This window comes from Gavialis gangeticus, unplaced genomic scaffold (assembly GCF_001723915.1).
Source record: "Gavialis gangeticus isolate Ggan-Ray unplaced genomic scaffold, GavGan_comp1, whole genome shotgun sequence".
Lineage (NCBI taxonomy): Eukaryota > Metazoa > Chordata > Crocodylia > Gavialidae > Gavialis > Gavialis gangeticus.
Window position 1 is genome coordinate 8,714,177 of NW_017729005.1, and position 25,068 is coordinate 8,739,244.

The window sequence follows — 25,068 nt, forward strand, 5'->3', positions numbered from 1 at the left end:
GGGTGGTGTATGGAAAAAATCATAGAATCATAGAATTAATGAGTCGGAAGGGACCTAGACAGATCATCTAGTCTGACCTCCTGCCATGGGCAGGAATGAGCACTGGGGGTGGCAGGGGTCATAAGACCCCAGCCAGGTGCCTATCCAGTCTCCTCTTGAAGATCTCCAGGGAAGGTGAGAGCACCACCTCTCTGGGAAGCCTATTCCAGGCTCTGGCCACCCTTACAGTGAAGTAGTTCTTCCTAATATCTAACCTAAACCTATCCTCCCTCAGCATGTGGCCATTGCTCCTGGTGACCCCAAGGGGGGCCCTGGTGAACAGACTTTCCCCAAGTCCCTGCTGGTGGCCCCTGATAAGGTTGTAGGCAGCCACAAGATCCCTCCTCAGTCTCCTTTTGCGGAGACTGAAGAAATTCAGGTCCTTCAGCCTCTCCTCATAGGGCTGGTAACTCCTATTTCACAGCTCTAGTTAAAAACATTAACTCAGGTATAGAACTAACTTTCAGTGAATCATTGGCTGCACTGTCAAGATGCTCAAGGAAGCTAGACTTCATTTTATGAAACTAAAAAAGAACTGTACATTACATTCTATTTAATACAGAAGTAAAACAACATATTTTGATTTTTTTTTGCCTAATTTGTTATAGTTTTTATACATGATATATTACATAGAAAATTAACTGGAAAAAATATGCATTGTTATGGTATACTACATCACCTGCACTGCCCTTTTGAAAACCCTAGATCCATCCATGAAAAGGGCAGTGGCCATAGAAAGACATAATTTAGTGATGTCACTTACAATGTCTAAGCCATCAGTTTGTGATGTAACTTCCTTGATTTCAGATGACTTTTGCCAACAATATCTGATCCAAAGCTTGGTGGAATAATTGCAAAGGCTTCTACTGATTTTGATGGGCTGTGATTTTGGTCCACAATGATTTTAGTCCATAGGGAACTTTAGCCATTTGAACAGTTGGTAGTCTTCATTTTTAGTTTAGCTGCTGGGTATCAAGTCTTGCCTCCATATCTTAGAGGATTGGGCCATGTGCTAAAAAGTTAAATTAATATGTTATAAAGGTTTGATTCAGAACATACTGAAGTAAATAATATGTTTTCTATTGCTTTTAGTTGGTTTTACATTCAGCCTTGTAACATCTTTGGTGCTTTTAAAAGGTGGATCTCCAAGGGTACCTGTACATGTGAATCAAGGCTGCTCCAACACACAGTAATTACAGCATGTCGGAGCAGACTGCAGTGTCACATGTACCAGCATCAAACAAGCTTTAGTTAAAGTGCCCCTGCTGCCATTTTTCAGCTCAGAGACACTGATGCATGTGACGCTCCAGGCACTTTAATTAGACAAGCTCCTAGAGACATTCTAATTAAAGCACCCACCTACTGGACCATGCGTATAAACACCCTGAGTTATTTAAAAATTATAATTTTAAATGTGCCAATGACTGATTAAAAGTGAGTTATTGATAATTCTCTTTTCCTATATAATAAAAGTTTTAAGTTGCCTTCTAAGTTGCTGGTTATGAAAGAATAAAAGCAAAGATCCAGGTTGGTCTGAGTTTACAGGTGAGCTAGTTATACAGTATTTGTGTACATTTAATATATAATGTTGCTACCTGCTTGTATAAGTCCAGTTTAAGAATATTTCATAATAAACCAGAAGGAAAATTTTGGCTGGCAGAGTTTTCAATGTTTGTGTTAAAGTCTTCAAACTGCTGCTGGTCTGAAAGTCAGCTAAACAGGCTTGTGTTGTTGTTTCCCCCAGGACATCTTTCATGCTTTCTTCCCCCCCCCCCCTCCTTTTGAAAGCCAAGTATTTATTTGCATGCAATGTAGGTGAATTCTTTTATCTATTTGTGTATCGTAAACCAATGTGATTAGCATACTGCCGTTACAGTACACTTAAAAAAAGAACCTAAAACTTTCAGTCAATATTATTACTGGAGGGAAAACTCTTAATTAAATTCTATGCAAACTACAACAATAGGTAAAGTTGTTTGGTGCTTAATATTAAAAGATGTTCTGGGGGGTGAAAAGTGATTGTAGCTGAAAGCTCCACATGTCATGAAGCCAAGGATAGAAATATGAGGTCAGCCTTTGAAGAGATGGACAAGGCACTGTCTGCCAAAATTGGGAAGTCCCAAAAGATTAGCTTATTTGCCAGATGTTACCGGGAGTTCATCATTGACACCCTCTGCTTCATGGTCTTCATCTCTCACCACAGTCGCAAATGCCTTGCCTGCCCTTTGCAGGTTTCCTGTAGATCTCTTGAGTGCACAGCACTTGAGTTCTTCCTTGAAGTTGATTTTTTTTGTTTGTTTTTTTGCTTTGCAGCAATATGCACATTGTCCTCTTGACTTGTGAAGATGATCTTGTTTTTCTTTAATACACCCATGATAGAGCTCTTGGCATCAGCCTATCCATAAAAGAACCAGTAATATGAAAAATAGCAACTTCTTCAGTCCTGTGGAAGCGCTTGAGGGAGGAATGAGGCCACGCTTCGTACAGTCCCATTAATGTTAGTGAGGTTAGATACATTAGATATAAATTGGTAATTATATGTTTGTTGGGATGTTTCTCCCTGAATATCTGCAAAGCCTGAAGCCCCATTTTCAGCATTTTCAGTTTTGTGTTATCAGTCTGCTGTCCACTTCGTAATATTAACATGTCAGGTATTGCTCCTTAGAGGGTGACACTGAGCAGAAGTCATCAGAAAAGTAGAGTGGGGTGGGAAAGCCTCAGACTAATGATAACAACAAAAGTTTAGAACAGAAATGTGCTCAGCATGGTTTTCCCTGAAGGTCTGTGGGAGTTCACTGGTAAATATTGATTTCAGCTAATAGAAGTTTTATCTTGTGTGTGGGCTGTGCCCCAAGGGATTAAGTCTCAAACAAAGACTAATGCCTGCTTAGAAAAAGAACAAACAAAACGAGTTTATCCATAAGATGCTGGCTCCTGGTAGTTGTATCTTAGAGGAAGGTTGTGGTATGGATACGTTGTTTAGTATATTTTGGAAATGAGGAGAGTAATGTGAGAGACGGAATGAATGACGCAAAATGTTGAGCTCAACATGTGATTCTGACTTTGATGGCTCACTTTAACTGCTGGCATATTGGTTATTGCTGCTTCCATTTGATTCACTTGAGAAGTACATCCTGGAGTATTTCCCACAGAGGCAGTCATGATGTTAACCAATCACTGGGAGCATTTACATGTATGTCAACCTGTATTATTCCTTTTAGGCATCTATCTCCTGTTATCTATGGTAATTTCTGTATAACTATACATTCTTCTGTTGTACAGGACTAAGAAACAGGCTACCATTCATTCACTGTGAGTCCTAAACCGAAATAGAGAATCCAAAAAATCAATATAAACAACTCACACTTAGGAAGCCTCTCATAAAATTCTGAGGTGCTTTGCACTCTGTCATTGCTAGGCATGGCTTAGTTTTCCAGTAGTTCACAATACTATCTGGATGGGGTGAAACAGAAAGTTATTCCGGTTTTGCTCTGACTTACGAAAGCAATAAGTTTGCTGCTTCCAGTAGAGAGATCTGAGGTATATACCACTTCCACATTTTTCTTCTCTGATTTTCTATGGCATGCTCCCACTTTTTTGCCTCCCTTTAGATACCTTTTGTATTCCTGCATATAAGCAGGAACATGCATTCCCTGGGGACAACTAGCAGCAGCCTATATTTGTGCCTCTGCTAGTTGTCCCTGGGGAGCGCCAGTGCATGAATGTTCTGATGTGTGGCAAGTTGCCCTGAGTGGGGTAGGGGTGGTTGGGGCCAGCACATGGGCTGGTCCCAGAAGCCTTATTTGGGGTACTGGGGGCCTCCCAGGGCTCCAGCAGTACTGATCCAGGTACATGGGCTGGGGACAGACATTCAAAATGCCTGAGCCTGATTCAATCTTTACAGGTTAGTCTAACCTGACTGGCCTGAACTGGTTTGAAACTGGACATTTTCTCTGGACTGAGGAAATTTGGGCACCTTGCAGTGTCTTAGGCTAGAAGTCGGGGGGTGCTAAAGCAGCCCTGCCTTCCCTTCTGCAGGGAGCTGAGCTCAGTGGGGCATGGCCAGGCCCTGGCAGGACTCTCTCATTAGGGAGGTCTGCCTGCATGGTCCCAGGCTTTTCCCCGCTGGTTGCTCAAGGGGCAGGAGTATTGCCAGCCCCCAGTCCTGGGCTAGCACTCTGAGACAAGAGGGCGGGGAGGGGGTGCAGTGCATGCATCCATGGATGATATGGAGCTTTTCACTCTCCCTCCCTGCTTCATCATACTGTCTGCAGCAAACTGACAGGCAAGCAAGCCATCTGAGGGCTGATAGTGTAACAGTCTTTATCACTTGATTAGCAAAGCAATGGCCTCTCTCCATTACTTCAAACTTCTAAAAAAACTTACCGGCTGACCTGTTGATTAGCTCCAAACAGCCCTAAGCAGTCACTGTTCTGCCTGCCTGCCCCAGTGAAATTGGAGAGAGACATACAGACACCTCTTGACATTAGCTAGTATACCACATGTCTAGGGCCCCTGGGGTCCCTTGTCTGGGAGATGGGAGGGAGGGGGATTTTTTGCTTGAGCAGCAACGGTGGATTAGGGCAGGGGGAAGCCAGGCAAACCCAGCTGTGTCTGCAGTCTCTGCTGGAGCCTTACACAGCATTAGCTAGCATATCACATACTGGCTATGGTCTGTGTCGTGGCAAAGAGGAGGAAGGGATCCCTGCTTAAGTGGCCAGAGGTGAGGGGGAGGGGGGCATGGGGAAACCAGCAGGCTGTACTGTGCCTGCAAGTCTGCCGGAGCTCTGGTCAGGGAGCAGAGGGGAGTGGCCAGCCCTGCTGTGGAGCACAGAGACCCATCCAGCCCAGAGAGCATGCCAGGATGCTGGGGGACTCTGATTTAACTTAAACCAGCAAGGGGTTTGGGACAAACGTTACATAAACTGGTTTGACCCAAATCAGTTAAGTCTGATACTACATTCAACCAGGTTTATCTCAAACCAGTTCCAGCCATTTTCAAACTAGTTTATGTGCACTTAACATCTGTCGTGTTACAGGTTTAAACCAGTTTCTGATCACTTAAACCAGTTTATGTGTATTGTCTGTCCCTAGTCATGGAGCCTGGCCAGCAGCTGGAGCATGGCTTTGGCTGGCCAGGCGCCAGTTTTGCATGGTGCATGCTGCCACCATGTGCGCCACCCTGGTTTTTTCTGCCTCAGGTTTTTTTTTTACACTGGGATCTCCCAGTGTCAACCCCCCTGCTCTGCAAATAAGCAGTGTGGCAAGTCCCTACATGCATGGCACATGTAGTTTGCAGCACTGCAGATAGGTCTGCAGGCCTGCAAACTGCATATGCATGCTCATCTGGATGCACCCTCACTCTCTTTTCTCTTTCTTTTCCATTCTTTGTTAGGTTTTTTCCTTGCTTCTTCCTCTACTGGGCAATAAAAACAGGGATACCAAAGAAAAGGAAGAGACTGACATCTTATAGATCTAATATTGGCTATTAGTCACCAAAGTCAGAGAAACAAAAAACCTGTTTCTTTTCCATCACAGATGATTTGGGACAGAAAGGGTAAGCATTTGGAACTGCTGAAAAACATGCTTGGCATTGTTTTACCCAGGCAAGTGATTAAAGAACTGATTGACTGACAAAAATTGAAGCATTTTAAAAAAGCCCACAAAATGCGAATCCTCCTGTGTTCCATTTGGAATTCCTACTGATGTATGCAACTGGCTAAACACTTCACAGGTGGCAATGGAAGAATGCCAGTAGTCTACTTCTCTTGCCACATAGAAGACATACTCAACTGCAGATAGAATACTTCCCAACCACAGGTGAAAAACATGCACTACTTGCTCTCTGACACTATTCATGTATCAGCTACTTTTTAAGAATAGTCCTCTATGCTTAAAAAGATGTATGAGAATCTTTTCTTTGAAACCAGAGGCCCAATCAGGTTTTTTTTTTTTTCATATATAAATTTAGTATAACTATAATCACAAAAACTGCTAAGTACCATGGAGGGTTTGAGACCTATCTCATTAAGCCCTGTTTGAAGACTCCAGATGTGTATTGCTTTCCAGCATCCAGAACCATTTGGAAATGCCTTAATCCTGAAAATAGGGGTTTCCAATGGAAATGCTGACAGACCCTTTGCTGCAGCAGCCCAAACAGGCTGTGCTGTAATAATGAGCCCTGTATATGTGCGTTTTGGAAAGCATGATGCTAGTATTAGAAAACAAGCACTTCAGCTGAACAGTCCATGAGAAGGAAAAATACCTTCTTCCGTTTCATTGCAACGATTCTGAAAATTGGCAGCAGAGTCTATTCACAGGAGAAAGAAATGGGTAACAAAGTTAGTAATTAACCCAGTATGTACTACATTTCCAAAAATAACATTTTAAATATCACTTGCAATTACACTGTTTGGATCTGTTACTAGTACTGTAGAAGATAGCTTTAGTTGGCAATTTAAACAATTCTATATTGTTTGGTGATTATATTTTTGCACCGGTGGTTCTCTTTTTAATGCTTGATTTTGATTTTATTAAAGTGTTCGAAGAACCCTAACCTCTTCTAATATTGTATAAATTACAAACATGACTCTGCAAAGACAGGACAGAGTATTGTGTTTATTTCCCTGTGTAGTCTTTCTACCCACATTCGGAGATCCCACAGCATCAATCTGTTACGGCAGTAAACACTACACTCAAGTGTTTGTAGGATTAAGATCTTTGCTCAGAACTGTAATGTTCTCAGTCTTCATTTTCTTCATCGGCCTAAAAGGCATTGCCTTGTAGACACTTCAAAAGGTGAGGAGTTTAAGCTAATGGGACTGCTTACATAACTAACTACTTGCCTGTGTATATTGCAGAATTGAATCCTTAACCTATATCATGTACTGTATCTCACAAACTAGTCTATTCATTTTCATTGTTAATCACAGGATTGATAACTGAAACCTACAGACAGTTTGAGGTTGAAAGCTGAACTGTCACTTTAAAAAGAGGGTTAAAAAGGTCACACAGCTGCGAATAACAACCCAATGAAAATCAGATTCTAACTGCAACCCACTTCAAGAATAACATTGAAACAGGAAACAAGCCTGCTTGATGCTTTTACCAGTAAAGCAGTAAGGATACTACTTATCTGAGAGAGAAGCAAACTTTCTTGGTGTCAATTGTCTGAACTGTTTTTCTAATTGTAGAACAGGTGAAGATTGAGTTCTGGGCAGTCTTGTTAATAGGTTGTATAGTCCATGATATAACTAAGCCAGAATAGGATGTTGCAAAGATGAGATGGTTCTCTTTTGTTTGTTTTTGCATTCCTCTCTGTACGCTTCAGTTTTAGTAATTATTTTTTAAATGTTTGCAAGTACCTTTTTCAAAAGAAAATAAATGGAAAAAAAAGCAAAACCACACCACCTCTTGCCAACCTCAGTTTCTTCCCTTATAAAACTCTGGCTGAAGAATCCACTGCATGCTTATCCTATAATTTTTTAAAATTTGATTATCTCAGCTTCTTCTAGTTAGAGTGATATTTCAGAGTTATGGCAGAGTACAACAATGTAGCAGATTTCTCCACATAAGTATCCTGCCAATAAGGCTCTTTACATGGTCACACCAGGGCAATAAATGCTGACAGATGTTGTTAACATCTCTATTAAAATTCGAAACCCTTTACAGATGCATAATGCATTCATACCCATGTTCCTAATATCAAAACTGATGCTGACATATCAATATTATTTTAAGTGCTCATTTATATTTATAATTCTTGTTTGCTGCTATGAATTTGCCATAAATTAACCTGTTGATAACAACAGATGCCAGTAACTCAGACTTAAGTAACTTTTTAACTGTTCGATCATACTGGATTCACTTGATGTTCATTGTACACATTAATTTGGTGGATATCCCATGTAACTCTGTGGAAGATCCATTGTAAATGTAAAGTGAGCTTTACAGCTCACAGCTATAAAAGGTTAACAAGGACTTTTATTTATTAGGTGTAGCAGACATATTACCATAGGTGGGTTATTTCTTCATGCATGCTGGAGCACCTGCACACATTGGTGAAAGAGTTGGATTCATGGATTGAATTGTGTATCAAAGCAGAATGTATGAACCAAGCAACTTGAATCATGTGCCATAAGTTCCATGTGGCTGCCATTGCTCTGAACTGGAGGATGTGAAATTTATGTCCACCTTTTGAAAAGGACTTCGTACAAATTTAAAAGTGCACAGCTGAAAAATCCTGCTGCTGAGAGGTGTGGTGTTCTTAAGTTACAAATCAAGAGTCTGAATCTGCATTGCTCATGCCCCAACAACTCCTGAGTTCAGTAGGGTTTGTGGAGGCAAATTTTTTTCCTGTTTCTGTCTGGTCCAAGTTCATTTGTAAAGTATTGATTAGTCTCTCAGGGTAACAAATAGCAGTCTGCTCTTTTATCCAAACAGATGTAATAGTACCATATTTGTAACTACAGTGATATCACACATACAAATATAAAGAGTACTTAAAATAATTTTACCTTAAACATCTCTGTTATATGGCAAGACATAGGGGCCGAGAAATGCTGAATAATATTGTACAGACCATACTGAACTACAGAGGATGTTAAAGATATATGCAAAACAAATTACTAGACTTACAAAGACTAACATTCTGGGGTTTTTTGTAAAGTTTTTCTTCTGAATAAAATCTCTGCAGAGTGTGATTTTTACATCATTTATATATTTATTAGAGAGGCTTAGAAACTAAATGTAGTGTTTTTACACAGTTCTGATAGAGAGCAACACTTAATGGATTTATCTTGGGAATTTAACTCTGAAAAATAGTCAGTTTAAAAAAGGAATATTCAGTTAGGGAGGACACAATAAGAATTTTTGGTAACATTTTAAGTTCACTTGTACCCTTGGGATCAAAATTATTTCATTCTGTTTCCTTTCACAAAATGTCCCCCATTGTTCTACTGAAAATGCAGTTGCCACTCTCCCCTGAGGATGAGGAAAGAGGGTAGTACAAGTGTTTGGCAGTGCTTCAGTTGCAGAAGTAATTGAGATATCCGATAAAGCCTTTCATTCTTGATGCATTTTTTTTGTTTTGTTTTTTGTTTTGTTTATCTGTGCAAGGTCCTTTAGAAAAAACGCCAACAGTCAAGGATCAAATACTTTAGGTAGAGGTTAGTTTTTAAATCAAACTTAACTGAGTGACAAACAATTAATTGCTTTTCTGTTTTAGAGAGGATGGCGCAAAAATAATTTAAAATGTTTTTTCAGCTTTAAAGAGCCTGTTGAAGTGGAACTTAAATAACCAAGCATAATTGTAATCAATGATTACCCTTTAGTGATTTTGGTTTAAGCCTTTTTATGTAAACATTTTCTTATTTCAGACTTTACAAACTGACTTAAGCTTGATTTACAACCAGTTTTAATTACTGCAATTCCAATTTGCGTGGAGATAAACCTTAATTCTGGTCTATGATCACTGTTCAGTGAGATAAAAGGGTGGCATCAGCCCAGTTTCTAATGCATAGTTGTCCTTTCACAAAAAAACCAAATTGCTATCACATTTGATTGACCACTTCAACAGGCAGCTCAAGGGCTGAATGAAAATCGGGTCTGAGGCTAGGGACAGATGTGCTGCTTGAAGTGCTTCACATATCTTTAAAGCACTCCCAGAAATGACCACAGCACTTCAAAAATGATCCTTGGAAAAACAGGAACATCTTTGAAGCATTTCCTGAAAGGTCTGTGTCGCAGGGCACTTCAGTGCCCTTCTCCTAGGAAAAGGTACAGGGGCCGGTTGCTGGGGCAACCGCAGTTTGGTCAGCTGACTGGAAGGTGGCGGGGCCTGGCCTATATAAACAGCCTAGGCGGAGGCCAAGCGGGCAGTTCCCCGCTAACATCCAAGGGAGAAGGAGCTCTGCTGGAGTATGCAGCTTAGAGAAGCTAGATGGCTTGAACAGCTTCGGTTTGAGGACTGGGTGGAGAAAGCCCTGGTAGAGATTTGAATGATGATTAGCCAGAGGGCTTAGAAATTGCATTTAGCCAGGAGGTTTGGGTTGAGTTAGAGCCGGTTGGCTCGTGTTATTGCATTTGTTGTTTGTTATTACACTGGAGGACTGGGTGAGGCTAATAGGGGTTGGAGGAGGCCTCATGGGGCTCCGCAGTGGTGTGGGGACTCCAGTGCCAGAGAGGGCACAGCATTAAGGGGGCACTGATCCCAGCCCTGCGAAGGGGCATAGTGGATTGGGGGTCAGGTAAGGCCGAGGCTGCCTGAGCCCACAGGAGTTGTAGATCTGCAGAGGGGATTTAGGGGCCAGGCACGGCTATGGCCACCTGAGCCCCAGACGCGGAGATAGAAGCCCCAGTGTGGGCAAGCGCAAGAGGAGCCCCAGGGAGGGCGCACAGGCGAGGAGCCCCAGGGAGGGGATTCGGGGGCCAGGCATGGCTACAGCCACCTGAGCCCTGATTGTGAGGCAGGGCCCCAGCGCAGGCGGGATCGAGGGAGAGAGCCCCGGTGTGGGCCACGAGTATAAGGCAAGCGAGGTTGCACCGTGAGGGATTGACTAGACAACATCCGGGAAATCTGCGAGGCTTGGGGCGTGGTATCAGGGGTGGTAGGAGCCACGCATAGCCCTAAGGCTGGAGTGCACTGGGGCAACTAGAGAGAGCATTGGCCAAGATACACCAGGGCACCGTGTCAAAGTAGATAGAAAAGGCAGCCTCCCCATAACACTTAAGACATCAAAGACGTGGCGCACGAGATGGTGAGGGTGCCTTGACACCGACTTGGCACGGTAGGGGGTGCTAGGGGAGTTCACGGCACCCCTAGGTCCCATCCTGTCACAGTCTGCATGCTCCAGTGGTCCTCCAGCATCACACATTGCTCTACTCTTCCCTCCTCCCCACCACAGGAAGCGGGGAGAATTGTGGCAGTCATCCAGTGAGTGCTCTTCTGTGTCGTTGGTTGTCCTCAGGAAACACTGTAGACTAGAAGATGCTCACTCAGAGAGATTGTCACAGTGGGACAGAGTTAAAGGACATGGGCAGAGCAATATGAGTGCATTCAGGATGCTGGCCATCATATAATACATTGGGGGCCAACCTTTTTTGGCTGGAATGGCACAAATTAGCCCTGTACCCTCTCTGAGCACCACGCCAATCCCCTTCCTCTGCTCAATCTCCTGCTCTGCTTTCTGCTCCCTGCCTGATCTGCTTTCTGCTCCCTGCTCTTTCTACCACTGTGCTGCCTGTTCCCTCTTTCATCTGCCATGTGCCACACACACAGGTTGTGCATGCCACTTGTGCTACAGTTTAGCCACCCTGATGTAGTACATATCCTGACAAATATGAAATCTATTTTTCTTACCTGTTGATCCAGCATATTTATGGCATTCTTCTTGAAAAAGAAGGACAAGAAATCCATTATCTGAAATTTTTATTTACAGTGAAAAATAAGGAATACATTTTATATGTACAGGTCTGGGCTGGGATGTTCAGGATGCCAATGGTGATTGTCTGTGGCATATGCCCAGAATTTCTCAGTAACTAAAGCTTCTTTGAAGTTCAGTATAAATAGGGAACACTTAATGATACAAATAAACCTAGGGCAGATGTCTCTGACAAAAATGCACAATCAGCCTGAAACAATGGCATTTAAAATGTGGGTTAGAGTGATTTCAACACCCCAGAAGGCCTCTGCCATTTTTGTGGTTTTATACATTTTCTTTATTACAAAAAGTTTTTCTCTCTTTTGTTGTATGAAAGACCCACACAAACTGAAAGAGAAAATAATGGGCCAAGCAGGAACACAATGGGTACATACAGGAGTTACATTTAGGTTGACCTAACCAGGGTCAGGTCGATCTGAATGCCCAATCACACAGCCATTCAGAAGAGTTAATTTGGGCAAAAAAATGGAATGACTGATCCAAGTTACTGCAATTCAGGAGGTGCACACACTTAGATCAAGGAAGAGTTAACCTGATCTAGGAAAGGATTAAACTAATGTTAGAATAGTGACACAGTGGAATAGACTGCCTAGGGAAGCTGTGGACTCTTCATCATTGGAGGTGTTCAAGAAGAGGTTGGACAACCACTGGTCAGGGATGATGTAGGTGTAGCTATAGTTGTGTTCTACTGTGGGTATTTCCCATGCTTCTGGGCTTTGTTGCTTACTGCATGGGGCAGGAAGGGTTGGATTAGATGACCTATGGAGGTCCCTTCCAGCCCTACTTCTTTATGATTCAATTGCTTGGATGCCTGAAGGTGTTCACAGCACAACCTCAGGGCTGGGAAAGCCCAGACATGCACCCCGACCCCACAGTTGTGCTATTGCCATCTCCCTTGACCCTGACCAAGCTATTTGCAGTCCCCTGACTCCCTACCATGACCAGACCCCATCCCCATCATGGTCCCAGCAATCCCCCCACCCCCCACAGACCTGCTAGCCTTCTTCCCTGACCTGCCAATCTGCCTGTTCATGGCAGCCCCTCTCCCCACTCCAAGTAACTTTGGGTTGTCCATGCAGCTTTTGGTAGTGGCTGATAGCTGCACATGCCATACTTGGTCTAAGCTCAGGCAGCTTAAAGTAAGCCACATAAACATAGATGGCATGTGGTGAATGTATATATTCAGTGAAAATGAATATATCCAGACTACTAAGAATAATACATAATGTGAAAAAACCCTGAAAAAATGCTTTCTACACTTCATATTGATGCTACTTGCAGAAAGAGTAAGGTTCAAATGTTTCAGAAAATGGTAGATTTTATTTTAAAGACTTCAATGTCTTTTTTTTAGAAAAATGTTATCCAAGTTAGTCAGCAATGTGCTCTAATGCTGGCTCAAATTTAGCTATATAACTGGTCTCTGAAAGCTGTCTCCAATGTGGTGAGGCAAATGCCCCCTTCTGCTTACTCTCTTATCATTGGCCATCAGTTCTTTCTCAAGGTGTGGGCCAAAATTAAAATACTGGACTGCAATTACATGTGAGGGCACAACAGTTCTGCCTTTTGCTAGATTGCAGATCTTATGAAATCTAAAATCTAACAGATCCTTACAGGACTTGGATGTATATTTGTCTCAAGTGCTTTGGACTTCACATAAAGTATATGCTTAATATGTTAATGAAAATTCACTATTTAAGACATGGGGTCTCTAATTAAAAATTAAAGCAAGCTGGTTAAAATGTTCAGCAGGAACTGAAGAAAGAAAGGTAAAAACTATTAATATGAGATGTTTCTGAATTGATGTGTCCTTATTTAATAACAACACTGAACATATCTTTTTTTCCAAAGCAGGATTTTTACTTTGACAGCCTAATGGTTTTTTTCCCCCTTCAAAGTAAATATATGCTCAGGAAAGAGTAACAAGAATGTAGATGGGAACTTAATGAATTCTAGCAAGTTAGGACCCTGAAATTATGATTTTTTTTTTTGTCTCTTTTGCCATTTGCCATTTTTAAAAAAGTAATTCAATGCTGTATTTTGCATATTTCTTGAAGTTTAGAATGTATATATTTATAGGTTCCCTTTCTCTCCTCCTTTTAATGTGTAGATTTATGAGGACTCAAAGATGAACTTGGAGCAGGAGAGGCCCTTTGTCTGCAGTGCCCCAGGCTGCTCACAGGTGAGTGAAGTCAGTGACAATATTAATTAAGACCACAGCACAAGCATGGGCTTGTATAATGCATCATCATAATCATTATCATCAGACATGTGTTAATACAGTGGTTTCCAACCCCGCCCCCTACTCCTCTTCCTCCTCCTCCTCCTCTTTCTCTTTCTCCTTTGTCCAATATGTTGTTATTGAATAATTAAAATAGGCAGGTAGTTAGAAACTAGTGGCTAACTATCCCCCCTTCACTTTATGTCCCCCAACCTGATCCATTTATTTTAAACTAGACTAAACTTTCCTCCAATTTAAAAATGATGGAGAACATAGGAAGAAGAATCCACTGGTTCAGAAGGGATACAGCTCTTCTAGTATTTCACTTCCTTTCTTACTCTTTTGTAAAAACTGCTAAGTTTTATTTCATGTAGCAGATGCTAACCTGATTTTTAATCAACATATTAATACTTAATGCTTCATATTATAAGATATCTTTCTATTATGTACCCTCCATTTTAACTGAACTGTATTGCCAAAGCTTGACCCAAAATATGCACATTGCTTCTTGCTGTGTATAGGGGTTCAATCTAGTCCATAATATTAGAAGTTCAGGCTTTTCTTTAAAAAAAATAAACCAATTGTCAGTTTACCTTCTACATTTAAATTTCAATATTCTCTATGACTGATAATCAATGACATCATTGATCCCTACAACGATGCAGAAACCTCCATCTATTGTATTGTTTATGCTAGTTTATCTCAGTCATGAGAATACACAAGGATTCACTAGAAGTGATCTTCTTTTCCAGTTTGGACACAGGCCTGCTATCTAACCTTGTTTACACGACTTAATCTCCCCAGGCATCTCTATGATTGAAGAAAATTCATGCATACCTCATTGAAAGTCTTCAGCCATTGTATCTTTAGAATCCTATGAGCTTCTCTGATGGAAGTGCAGGCTATTTTATAATTATTGAAGTTTTTAGGCTTATGACGTTTTTCATCAAGACTTGGAATAGAACTGTAGAAAAATTGAGTTCAGATGTTGGCAGGTAACTGATGGCCTGGTTGGTCTACCAGATAAATCAGTAAAAGACTTTCTATTGAATGTAATGGATTTTTGGATCAGCCCTTGAAGCAGGATTTGTAATTTTAAATCTCAACATAGCAAGGTAAACCTTTCCTAGATTCCAGAGTCCCTACCTCCACAAAACAATTGACAGAAATGCATAGTGTGGCAGCTGTAGCACAGCAGTCTAGCTAAGAGCTTTGGTAACTCCTTCATCAACCAGTTTGTACATTTGAAGAATGAGTTAGCTGATCTTATGTACCGGAAACGAGGCACATTTAGCAAAGACATAAGAGACTGGATTGAAGGAGTGGCTTTTCCCCCCAATCCCAGCAGGCATTCTTTGACCCTGCTGATTTTCACACTGAAGACAGAAGCACAGCATTCCATGAAGGAAATTTCATTTCTACATTGTGTTTCTTCTCACAACATTAGCATGGAGCGTTTTCCCACATTCCATTTATTCTCATTGTCAATTTCTAGTGCTTGTATTTCTTCCAGATGAGTAAACACTGAATCAGGATTTCACAGTTAGGAAAGGTCTTTGGGAGTTTTTTTCTTTTGAGAATTTTTCTACATTATTTACTCTGCTGTGTCTATGTAACTAGATAGAATGTTATACCCTCTATGACTATAGCTATTTTGCTATAGCCACTAGCAAAGTCACTTAATATGGGAAATACCATCTTGGAAGCACCAAGTCATTTTCATTTTACTAGCAGTTTTTTGTTTTTCTGCAAGAGATCTCCCACCTTAAAATGGTGCTCTTTACAAAATCATATGGACATATCCTAGCTTTCCTTGAGACTCTGTAAATGATCCTATTAAACAAAGAATTGCAATAATGTGTAGTGAATAGTAGTGCCTGCTCTTTTAGGGGAGTTACAACTGTAACAATTTTGTTGATATCAAAGAACACTGACACAAGTTGTTACTGTGCAACTGCACAATTTGGCATTGTAGCAAAACTGTTTTACCTTTAAATCTGCTTCAAAGTTAAGTCCTTTTAGCTCACTTGTGTCATGACAGGCAGATGCAGTTGTAACAGAGCATGTCATGCATTTCCCCAGGGAGATGCAAAGCATCCTGGGATGCCAGGGGACTGTGAGTTAACTTGAATCTTGAGGAGATCTGGGGCAGAAAAGTTCAATAAACCGATTTAACCTAAATCAGTTAAGTCTACTACATCCATCCAAGTTCATCTTAAATTGGTTTTAGCCAGGTTGAAAGTGGTTTATGTGCACTGAACTTCTATTGTGTTACAGACATGAACCAGTTTCTGATCACTTATACCAGTTTATGTGTAATTTCTGTCCCTAACCCTAGAGTAGGGTGAGTCCAAAATCCTTCTGAATCTGAGACCCCAGCCTTTCAGTCCCTGATGCTCCCAAGACCTGTGTCAGGGTGATTTCTTCCAGTTCGGCTTCTGAGAGAGGGACATAACCTTTTTCAAAAGGGAAAGGAGTGCATTCTGAAGTCCAAAACAGCAAAGCATAGGGTGGCTCTCCTCTTCAATAAACGCATTTATTTGGGGGCAAAGGCCACAGATCAAGACAACTCAACCCCTATTCAGTGGGCTAAGTAGTCTCTCTTTTTGGTTGTTTCTGTGTTATTTGGATGGTTGGTTCTTTTTTTTTTAAATTCTGTCTATTGCCAAAAGTTTATTAGAGAACTAAATGCTTTTTTCTTCTCTTCTCTATGTTTGCCTGACAGCGCTTTCCAACAGAGGATCATCTGATGATTCACAGGCACAAACATGAAATGACTTTGAAGTTTCCTTCAATAAAAACAGATAATATGTTATCAGGTAAGAAGACATGAATGTGAGAATCAAGTGAAATGTCTGTTTTTAAGATGTCAGAATTACTTGTACTGGAAAGCTTAATATCACCAAGAGTTGCATTTTAAAAGTACCCCAGTTAATAACCAAGTAGAAATGGAACAAACCAGCTTATGCATTTCTAGACAAAATGGTAGCTGCCATTTTTTGCCTCTTCCCCAGTTTGATATAAGGGAAAGAGTGATTACTGAACTTGAGCCACATATTTTATTTTGATATCAGGTTTGTAGGGTACAAAACAATTCTGGCACAGTCTCATTTATCATGAACACATAGACACTTAAGAGAATCTTACTCCAGGATCTGGCAACAAAAGCATTAATGAAACACATTTGTTATGCAGTACTTACAAGGGTCCTATTTTGACTTAAGACAAGCCCAGCTGGGCATTCATATTATGCCACATAATAGTCACTGTTTTAAAACACTTACCCACTTAGAAATGGGAAATAATGGAAAACAGAAATGTTAACATAGACTGTTGACATGATACATGTGGACCATTGAACTACAATGCAAATAGGTGTATTTTAAGCACTTAAATTTATACAAGTTATATTCATACTCCACAAATATTCTGTTAGCATGTATATACATGGGCTGAGACATTTTTCAAAAGTAAATATGATCTTGTTCTCACTCTTTCATATCACCGAGCCATGGGCAGATCTAGGATTTTGAAAAGCGGGGTGCAAATGATGTGGTATATAATCACATATAACACAACACACATTTTTCTCTGGTTAAAAGAAACTAGAACCTTTACTAATATACTAGTTGCCTAGGGCTGTATTATTCAGGTTGAGATCAAAGCAAGAACAAATATAACTTTATTGGAATGTGCATTAATTTTCTATACTATATATTATGTAGTCTCCATAATTAAATATACATGTCTTATTGATGTTCATAAAACAAAATCTAGCCTTCTTCAGCATCTTGACAGTGAATTTAACATTTCATTGACAGTTATTTCCACACTTGGTTAATTTTAATCTGAATTAAAGTTTCCACACTTTGAGTTAATGTTTTTAGCTAGAACTAGAAACAGTCTGCAGGGCTGTGAAATAAGAAGAGGAGTAACAGACAGGAAAATTGCAGAGGAAAGGGTAGTGCTGGAGTGGTGCTGTAGCTATTATGGTCTAGAAACGTGGGAGAAACAAGGATTTTTGTTGGTCTGTCCTTTATTGAACAAACTACATAGTTGGCATAGACTTAGACAAGCTTTTGAATGCAATGCATTCTGCTTCAGAACATCAAAACCATTAAAAAGGAGAGAGGGTTGTGGAGTGAAGAGAGATTAGCAGGAATCAGATACATTCTAATGATCCATGAAATCAATTTATGACCTCAGCATTTCCTGAAAAGAAATGCTGCTGCTGCCATTGCTGCTGCTGCCGGGCAGCTGGCTTTAAATTTTGGGTGGAACGGGAATCAAAGGAAGGGCATGACTGCCAATGGATCTACCCCAGGACTAAGCTTGTGTGTTTCAATACCTCTCTATCTTTAATAGAATTGTCAGCAATTGGTTGCAAACATTTTTGGGGAAGGGTGTATTTTTTTATTTGTTTATTTTTAAAATCATATCTAGGGTATTTTATACAGACCCCAGAATGCCTTTTCCTCCTTGTTGCCTTTAAAATGCAAAATGTTAAAGAACAACTGTAAAAGCACATAACACACAAAAGAACTGGACCTATAAAAGTGCACACACGCCTTCTGTGCCTGTAGATTTCTATTATGTGTGTGTACAAATGGGAAGATTCAGTTTGCAGGTTAGGGCGTCTTCTGGTAGTGAAACTGCTTCAAACCATTGTACCTGTATACAGTGGGTACACACCCAGAGCATTGTTGATGAGCTCAGTTTTGAAGGAGCTGTCTGTAAAGAAGTGCACCAAGAGTGTTTGGGGGCAGATTGAGTCTGGGAGGTGGGGCAAGAGGAACTTACAATATGCCCATTGCCTAATACACACCTCCCTTTTAGGCCAGGTATAGACATTACACTTTTACTGATATAAGTGATTGGAAACCAATCTAAACCCATAACAGAAGAGAAAGTCAGCACACAAAATTTGTCTGTACCTATAACAGAACAGAAGTTTGGCACACATAGACTGGTTTAAAAATGACAGAACCTGCTCTAAGATTTGCTCCCCCACAACCAAATGGTGAATGTGTGTTCTGTTTGCTACCAATCTAAACTACACTGCTTACAGAAAACAGCATTATTTAGATCAATTCCACCTCAGGCTTTTTGAATGTCTCTAGAGTCTTAAATGTAGCTTAAATGTAGCTTAAGAAGAGGGCTAAGGGCTGGAGAGGCAAGCAGCCCGGCCTGGGATCAAGGGCCAGAGGGCTAAGCACCAGAGACAGTGAGGGCCAGGGGTGCAGAGTGAGAGACACAGGCAACAGGGGCCATGGTCCCGAAATGAGAGACAGACACAGGGACCAGGGGCCCAGAGACACAGAGAACTGACAGGGCTGAGACTGAGGGAGCTGACCTCAAATCGGTGGGCCAGGGCTGAAGGTCAGAGACCAGAGGAAAATGAGGCTAAAGATAAGAGGGCTGAGGCTTCTACAGGGGACAGAACAGTGTACAGAGTAACATCTGTGAGGCATGGGCATGGCTGTAGGGGTGGAAGGAGGCCACAAATTTAGTTTTTAAGGCACATAGGACTGGAGGGAACAAGGGACTGAGACAAGGAGAAAGAGAGAAAACCTAGGCTTACCTGTCTCTGAGAGCAGCCTCCCTTCATCATTTTCTACCACCAAGACATGGCAGGTGAGAAAGCAGGGTGAGACCCTGGGTAGCAAAGGCAAGGGAGAGGCAGGATTGAGATGGCCACTAGGGGGGCATCATGGCAACCCTAGACACCTCTTCTGTTATAGGGATTTTTTTTTCCAACCCCCATTTTGAAAGTTTCAACACTCTGCTGTTGGATGCCAAGGAGCAGGGTTTTTTTTCATTGCTCATGTAAACCTTGGGAAAAAATTATTCTGTAAAGTTGGAGATGTTTTATTCTTGAATTTCATAATGAAAAATAGAAATTATATATGGGAGGAGGCAGGCTTTCCCTTTAGACATTTGCCTTCTTGTCTTTTTTTTTTGTTTCTTTGTCAAAATTGTTTCTGTTATCAGTACCTTCAAAACCTGCAGCGGCAATTGCTTTATAAGAAAGCTATGTGCAGTTAGACTTTTCCATTATCAGATGGGATAACCATATAAATTAACCATCTTTTAATATTGTACCCTCTTTTATTTACTTTTAGTGTTCCAGGAAGGATGAAAAGAACTAGTTAAAAATATATTGGGCAGAATCTATTAGATGTGTGAGTTTAAGGAAGCTACAAGAGTTATCAGTCCTCATGCTTCATTTGACATAAGCTGATTGGCAGTTTGGGACTAGTATGAAACTTGCATTTTTGACTGATTCAATATCAAACAAATATCATCATCTCAATGGTATTTTTACCTTTCTGTGGATTTCTGTTGTTATCAGGGCGCTGGAACTGACAAACTAAAAACCAAATAAAATATAGCTTGAAAAATCCTTTCAGGTGCACCTTTTGAGGTATGAATTCTCTTCCTTTTTCCTACTTAATGTAGTATTATTTTATAAATGAAGGATAAGTTTAAAATGAACCTTAAAACCATGGCAGTGTCTTGTGCAGAGCCTCAGTGAAGTTGATGCACTTACATTGATTTACACCAGGCAGGGCCTGGTCCATAATTTAACTTGGGTCTGTCCAACGGGCAGCCCATGAAGGGTTAAGTTGCAGGCCCTGGACTCCTGCCCAGCCACTGCTGCCCTGCATTGTTCCAGCTGCAACAGCAGCCAGAGTCTCCAGCCTTTTCTAGGGTGGTGCAGTGCTGCTGACTAGGGAAGCAGAAGGTGAGCCTGGGGCCATACAGGTGTGCACTGCAGTAGGGCAGGGTGGCAGGTAGGTGCATGGTGCAGTGGGGGAGGGGGTATGTCTGTTCACTGTGTGGCCTGGAAACTCATGGCTCACCCTGGAGCCACTTCCCACCCACTTAAAAGTTGGACAGCCCTGACTTAACTCATTATCAGAGTGTTCCACTACATTAGTTCAGTGTGTTGGCACTGATAGAATAAGGGCAGCTTTGTTCTTCCATCTGATAATTCCTGCAACAGGACACTGACCCTGAGTAGATAACACTAAATAGCAATAGATTTCCTGGACTGAACTGGTGAAGAAGGAATTGTTACCTTGATAAGTATGTCATTAAAATATAAGTGGGTGTCAGGTGGCTAACATGAATGCTATCTTGAAAGATGGCAAAACATTTTCTGGAAGGTACTGGGATAATGTCAGCCCTACTGTATGTTAAGGGAAGAGGGTAAGCGGAAAAAAAAGAGATTTTTCAGTTTTTCATTCAGTTTTATCAGTTTTTCATCAAAAAGATGGGATGTTTGAGATAATTCAGGCTCAGAAAAATACCTTTCTCTCCTGCCCCAGGACTGAGGTCCCACTATTAGAATCACAGAATATTAGGGTTGGAAGGGACCTCAGGAGGCCATCTAGTCCAATCCCCTGCTCAAGTAGGTTGTTCCTTGAGCAGGGGTTGTTCCACAAAGGGCTTTGTCATCCCAGGCCTTTAACTCCAAGGATGGAGATTCCACCACCTCTCTAGATAACCCATTCCAATGCTTCCTCCTAGGGAGAAAGTCTTTCCTAATATCCAACTTAAACCTCCCTTGCTGCAACAAGAGACCATTGCTCCTTGTTCTGTCATCTGCCACCACTGAGTACAGTCAAGCTCCATCCTCTTTGGAACCCCTCTTCAGATAATTAAAAGATACTATCAAATTTCCCCACATTCTTCTCTTCTGCAGACTAAATAAACCTAGTTCCCTCAGCCTTTCCTCATAAGTCATGGGCCCCAGCCCCTAATCATTTTTGTTGCACTCTGCTGGACCCACTTCAACTTTCCACATTGTTTCTGTAGTGGGGGGCCCAATACTGGACACAGTACTCCAGGTGTGGCCTTACCAGTGCAAAATAGAGGGGAAGAATCACTTCCCTTGGTCATCTGGCAAGGCTCCTACTAATGTAGCTGAGTATGCTGTTATCCTTCTTTGCAACAAGAGCACAGTTCTGTCTCATATTCAGCTTATTGTCTACTGTAACCCCCAGGTCCTTTTCTGTTGCTTAGCCAGTTGGTCTCAAGCCTGTCCTGGTGCATGGGATTCTTCTGGCCTAAGTGCAGGACTTTGCCCTTTTCCTTGTTGAACCTCATGAGATTTCTTTTGACCCAATCCTCCAATTTGTCTAGGTCACTCTGAATCCTAGCCCTACCCTCTAGTGTATCTACTACTCTCCCCAGCTTGGTGTCATCTGCAAACTTGCTGAGGGTGTACTCCATCCCAGCTTCCAGATCAGTAATGAAGATATTGAACAAAAGTGGCCCTAGGACCAACCTCTGGGGCCCTCTGCTTGATACTAGTTTCCAACTGGACATCAAGCCATTGATTACTACCCATTAAGCCTGATGATCCAGCCATCTTTGTATCCTCCTTACAGTCCAAGGATACATTTATCCAACCCATACTTCCTTTGTTTGCTTTGAAGAATGCTGTGGGAGATGGTCTCAATAGCTTTACTAAAATCAAGGTATATCATGTCCACTGCTTTCCCCACATCCACAGAGCCACTCATCTCATCATAAAAGGCAATCAAGGTGCTCAGGCATGACTTGCCCTTGGGGAATCCATGCTGAATGTTCCCGATTATCTTCTCCTCCAAGTGCTTCCTTGAGGACCTACTCCATGATTTTTCTGGGGACTGAGGTAAGGGTGACCAGTCTAGTCCCCTGGATCATCCTCCTTCTCTTCCTTCAAGTTGGATGCTATATTTGCCCTTTTCCAATTGCCTGGGATGTCCCCTGATCACCACAAGTTTTCAAAGATAATGGCCAGCAACTGCAATCACATCAGCTACCTCCCTCAGCACACTTAGATGCATTGGATCCAGCCTCATGGACTTGTACTCATCCAGCTTTTTAAAATAATACCTAACCCATTCTTTCATCACTAAGGGCTGCTTGATTACATTTTGCAGAGACATAGCAAGCAGTTTTTGTGCCCAGTGGCCAGGGCAGTAGTGGAAGCTGAGGTGTCAGGAATGGTGGGAGTCAATTTTGTGCTCCAATTTAGCATCCAGTGCTGGTGCCCTACTGGATCACCTCTAGTTAAGAGACTGACATTTTAGACAATGTGCAAGCCCTTCACAGAGTGTCCCACTTTTATAAATCATGAATCCATTAGCAGTAAAGATCCCATGAGTACCCTCCCAGCTCTATTTTTCTGCAGTAACTACCAATCAGGGCAGTCTTCTCCATAGCTGTGTAATGAGCAGCCTTTCAAGTTTCAGCACTATCCTGTTACTCTGACTTTGTTTTCATTGCATGAAAGTAAAAAATGGGTAAATACATAAGTTTGGTGGAGCTCCACAGCTGAGCAAGCCAAATCCCTATTATTAATGCAGACTAGACTAAACATTTTTTTAAAAAGATGATGCATCAAGTTACAGCTTTTGAATCTGTGCTGTCAGACATCTACATTGTAGATGAATAGCATTTGCAATGGTTTAATGGTCAATCTATAAACCTTAAAAAGCTGAAGGTTTTTAAATAAAAAGCTTTTTTTTTTTGCACAGCCATGCTTTGGTTCTGTTGCTTTTTTTCTGCTCAGCATCATGCTTTAATTTTTCCACTCATGCCTTGAAAGAGGAAATGCGAAGAGCCAATTCTGGTGTTGCAAAATATCCTCTGGTAGATAATTCAAATAAACTCTTAGCATAACAAACTAATGATACATTTCCTCCAGCACTGTGCTTATTACAGCTACTGTTTCAAAGACCATCCATGCAGATTGATCCTCCTTTTTGGGACATTGCTAACAGTTTTTTAAAGAAAATCAACTAAACACTGAAACAATGACTGAATAAATACATTCCTTCTACTTTGGTTAAGTTTTAAGATTTCCTGTTACTTTACACCATGTGTTTTAAATGAGTCTGTAGAGGGCCTGATTGTCAGGTCTGCTGATCACATTCAGTTGGGACCTGATTTTCATAAGTGGTCAGTACCCATCAGGGCTGTCCCTAGGGGTGGGTGAATCTGGGTGGCCACCCCGGGCCCTGCGCTTTGGGGGGCCCCGTGGAGCCAGGCGGAGCTGCGGCAGCGTGGATCTGGGCGGAGCGACTGCTCTGCATCCAGCCGCTTATAACCTTCCCCTCCCCACCAATGGTGGCGGCAGCTTCGGGTCTGGGGCCCGTGGGATCGGAGTGGGGGCAGGGCCTCACAGGGGCTGATTTGCCCCAGGCCCCACACCCTGCTCAGGTCACCTCTGGTAGCCATTGTGGACTTAGTGCTGGATTCTATTTAAAATCTGGCTACTTGTTATGGTGCTGAAACTGGAGTTGAAGCCTCTACAATATGGTCCTTAAAGTGGGCACTGAGTTCTTGAGAAAATCTTTTCCATAGAGTAAATACATTAACTGATAATTTGTACACGATTATTTATTTATTTTATTTATTTATTAGATTTATGGGTACTCCTTGCCTTTTGAGTGTGCTAACCTCAAGTTCTATTTTTATGGCTTACTAAAACTCAGTGTCTGTCTTGGTCATTCTAGCAACAACTATGGGATTCTAAACTCTAGGTTGACAAGTATTTTTACCATACTTCCAAAGGCACTTTTTATGAGGTTAGATAATGAACAATTTCTGAAGCACTCATGTGATGACTGTAGGCTCACCACCAAAAGCTATGACTGGGGGGCTGAGAGAGAGAGGGAAGGAGAGGAAAGGAGAGGCAACTGATTTGAGTTGGACACTGTGGAGAAAGGGTTTGATCCAAAAACAGCTGGAGTGAGCTGGAAGGTCCAGAGCAACCTAGCAGATGCTGGACTATGTATCCAGTGGGAATGAGGTAGTCCAGATGACAGACATTGGAGTCTAACCTTTAGCAAGTATGCAGTGCACACAAGCATGAGTGATAGCAGCAAAAGGCTGGTTCTTACAAAGCTGAAAACAGACAGATAGATCATGGCACGGTTTGCTGGAAACTATTAATATATCTTCAGGTATTGGGAAAAGGGAAATATTTTATTATGTCTGTTTGAGGTCTTTCCTAGATACAGGTTTCTCTAGCTTTATGCTGTACATGCATTCCTAGAAAACAACATAATTCAAATTTGCATAAAGGGAACCCACTTTCCAGTGTAACTAATAGGGATACATTCCAAGACCTCAACTGTACTGATCCCTAGACCCATTTCTACCACTTTTACAAGACAATTTTGGTACTTACCCACAGCACACATAAGCACAGGGCACTGTCATAATGGGGATGGCAACTACAGAAATATGTGTCACAGACAATGAGCGAGGAGCATAGATCCACACAGCAGAATATATTTTGGTGTGTGACACTCCCACAATACACTGCACAAAGTAGCTGACTGCGGGCTTCCACCAAACTGATCATGTAAG

At 41.6% G+C, this 25,068-nt stretch overlaps 1 protein-coding gene across 2 annotated transcripts in view; it reads left to right on the top strand.

Moving 5' to 3' along the window:
* The window catches only part of CREB5 (cAMP responsive element binding protein 5), a 427,781-nt gene that overhangs the window by 48,176 nt on the left and 354,537 nt on the right, over nt 1–25,068 (top strand). Inside the window, exons 2-3 of one of the 2 annotated variants that reach the window (XM_019508640.1) lie at nt 13,588–13,659; nt 16,424–16,517. In XM_019508640.1, the coding sequence (XP_019364185.1) occupies nt 13,606–13,659; nt 16,424–16,517 (148 nt within the window). In that variant the 5' untranslated portion in view covers nt 13,588–13,605. Of the gene's footprint in view, nt 1–13,587; nt 13,660–16,423; nt 16,518–25,068 lie in introns of those variants that run through there. The other variant, XM_019508641.1, reaches the window with a different exon arrangement.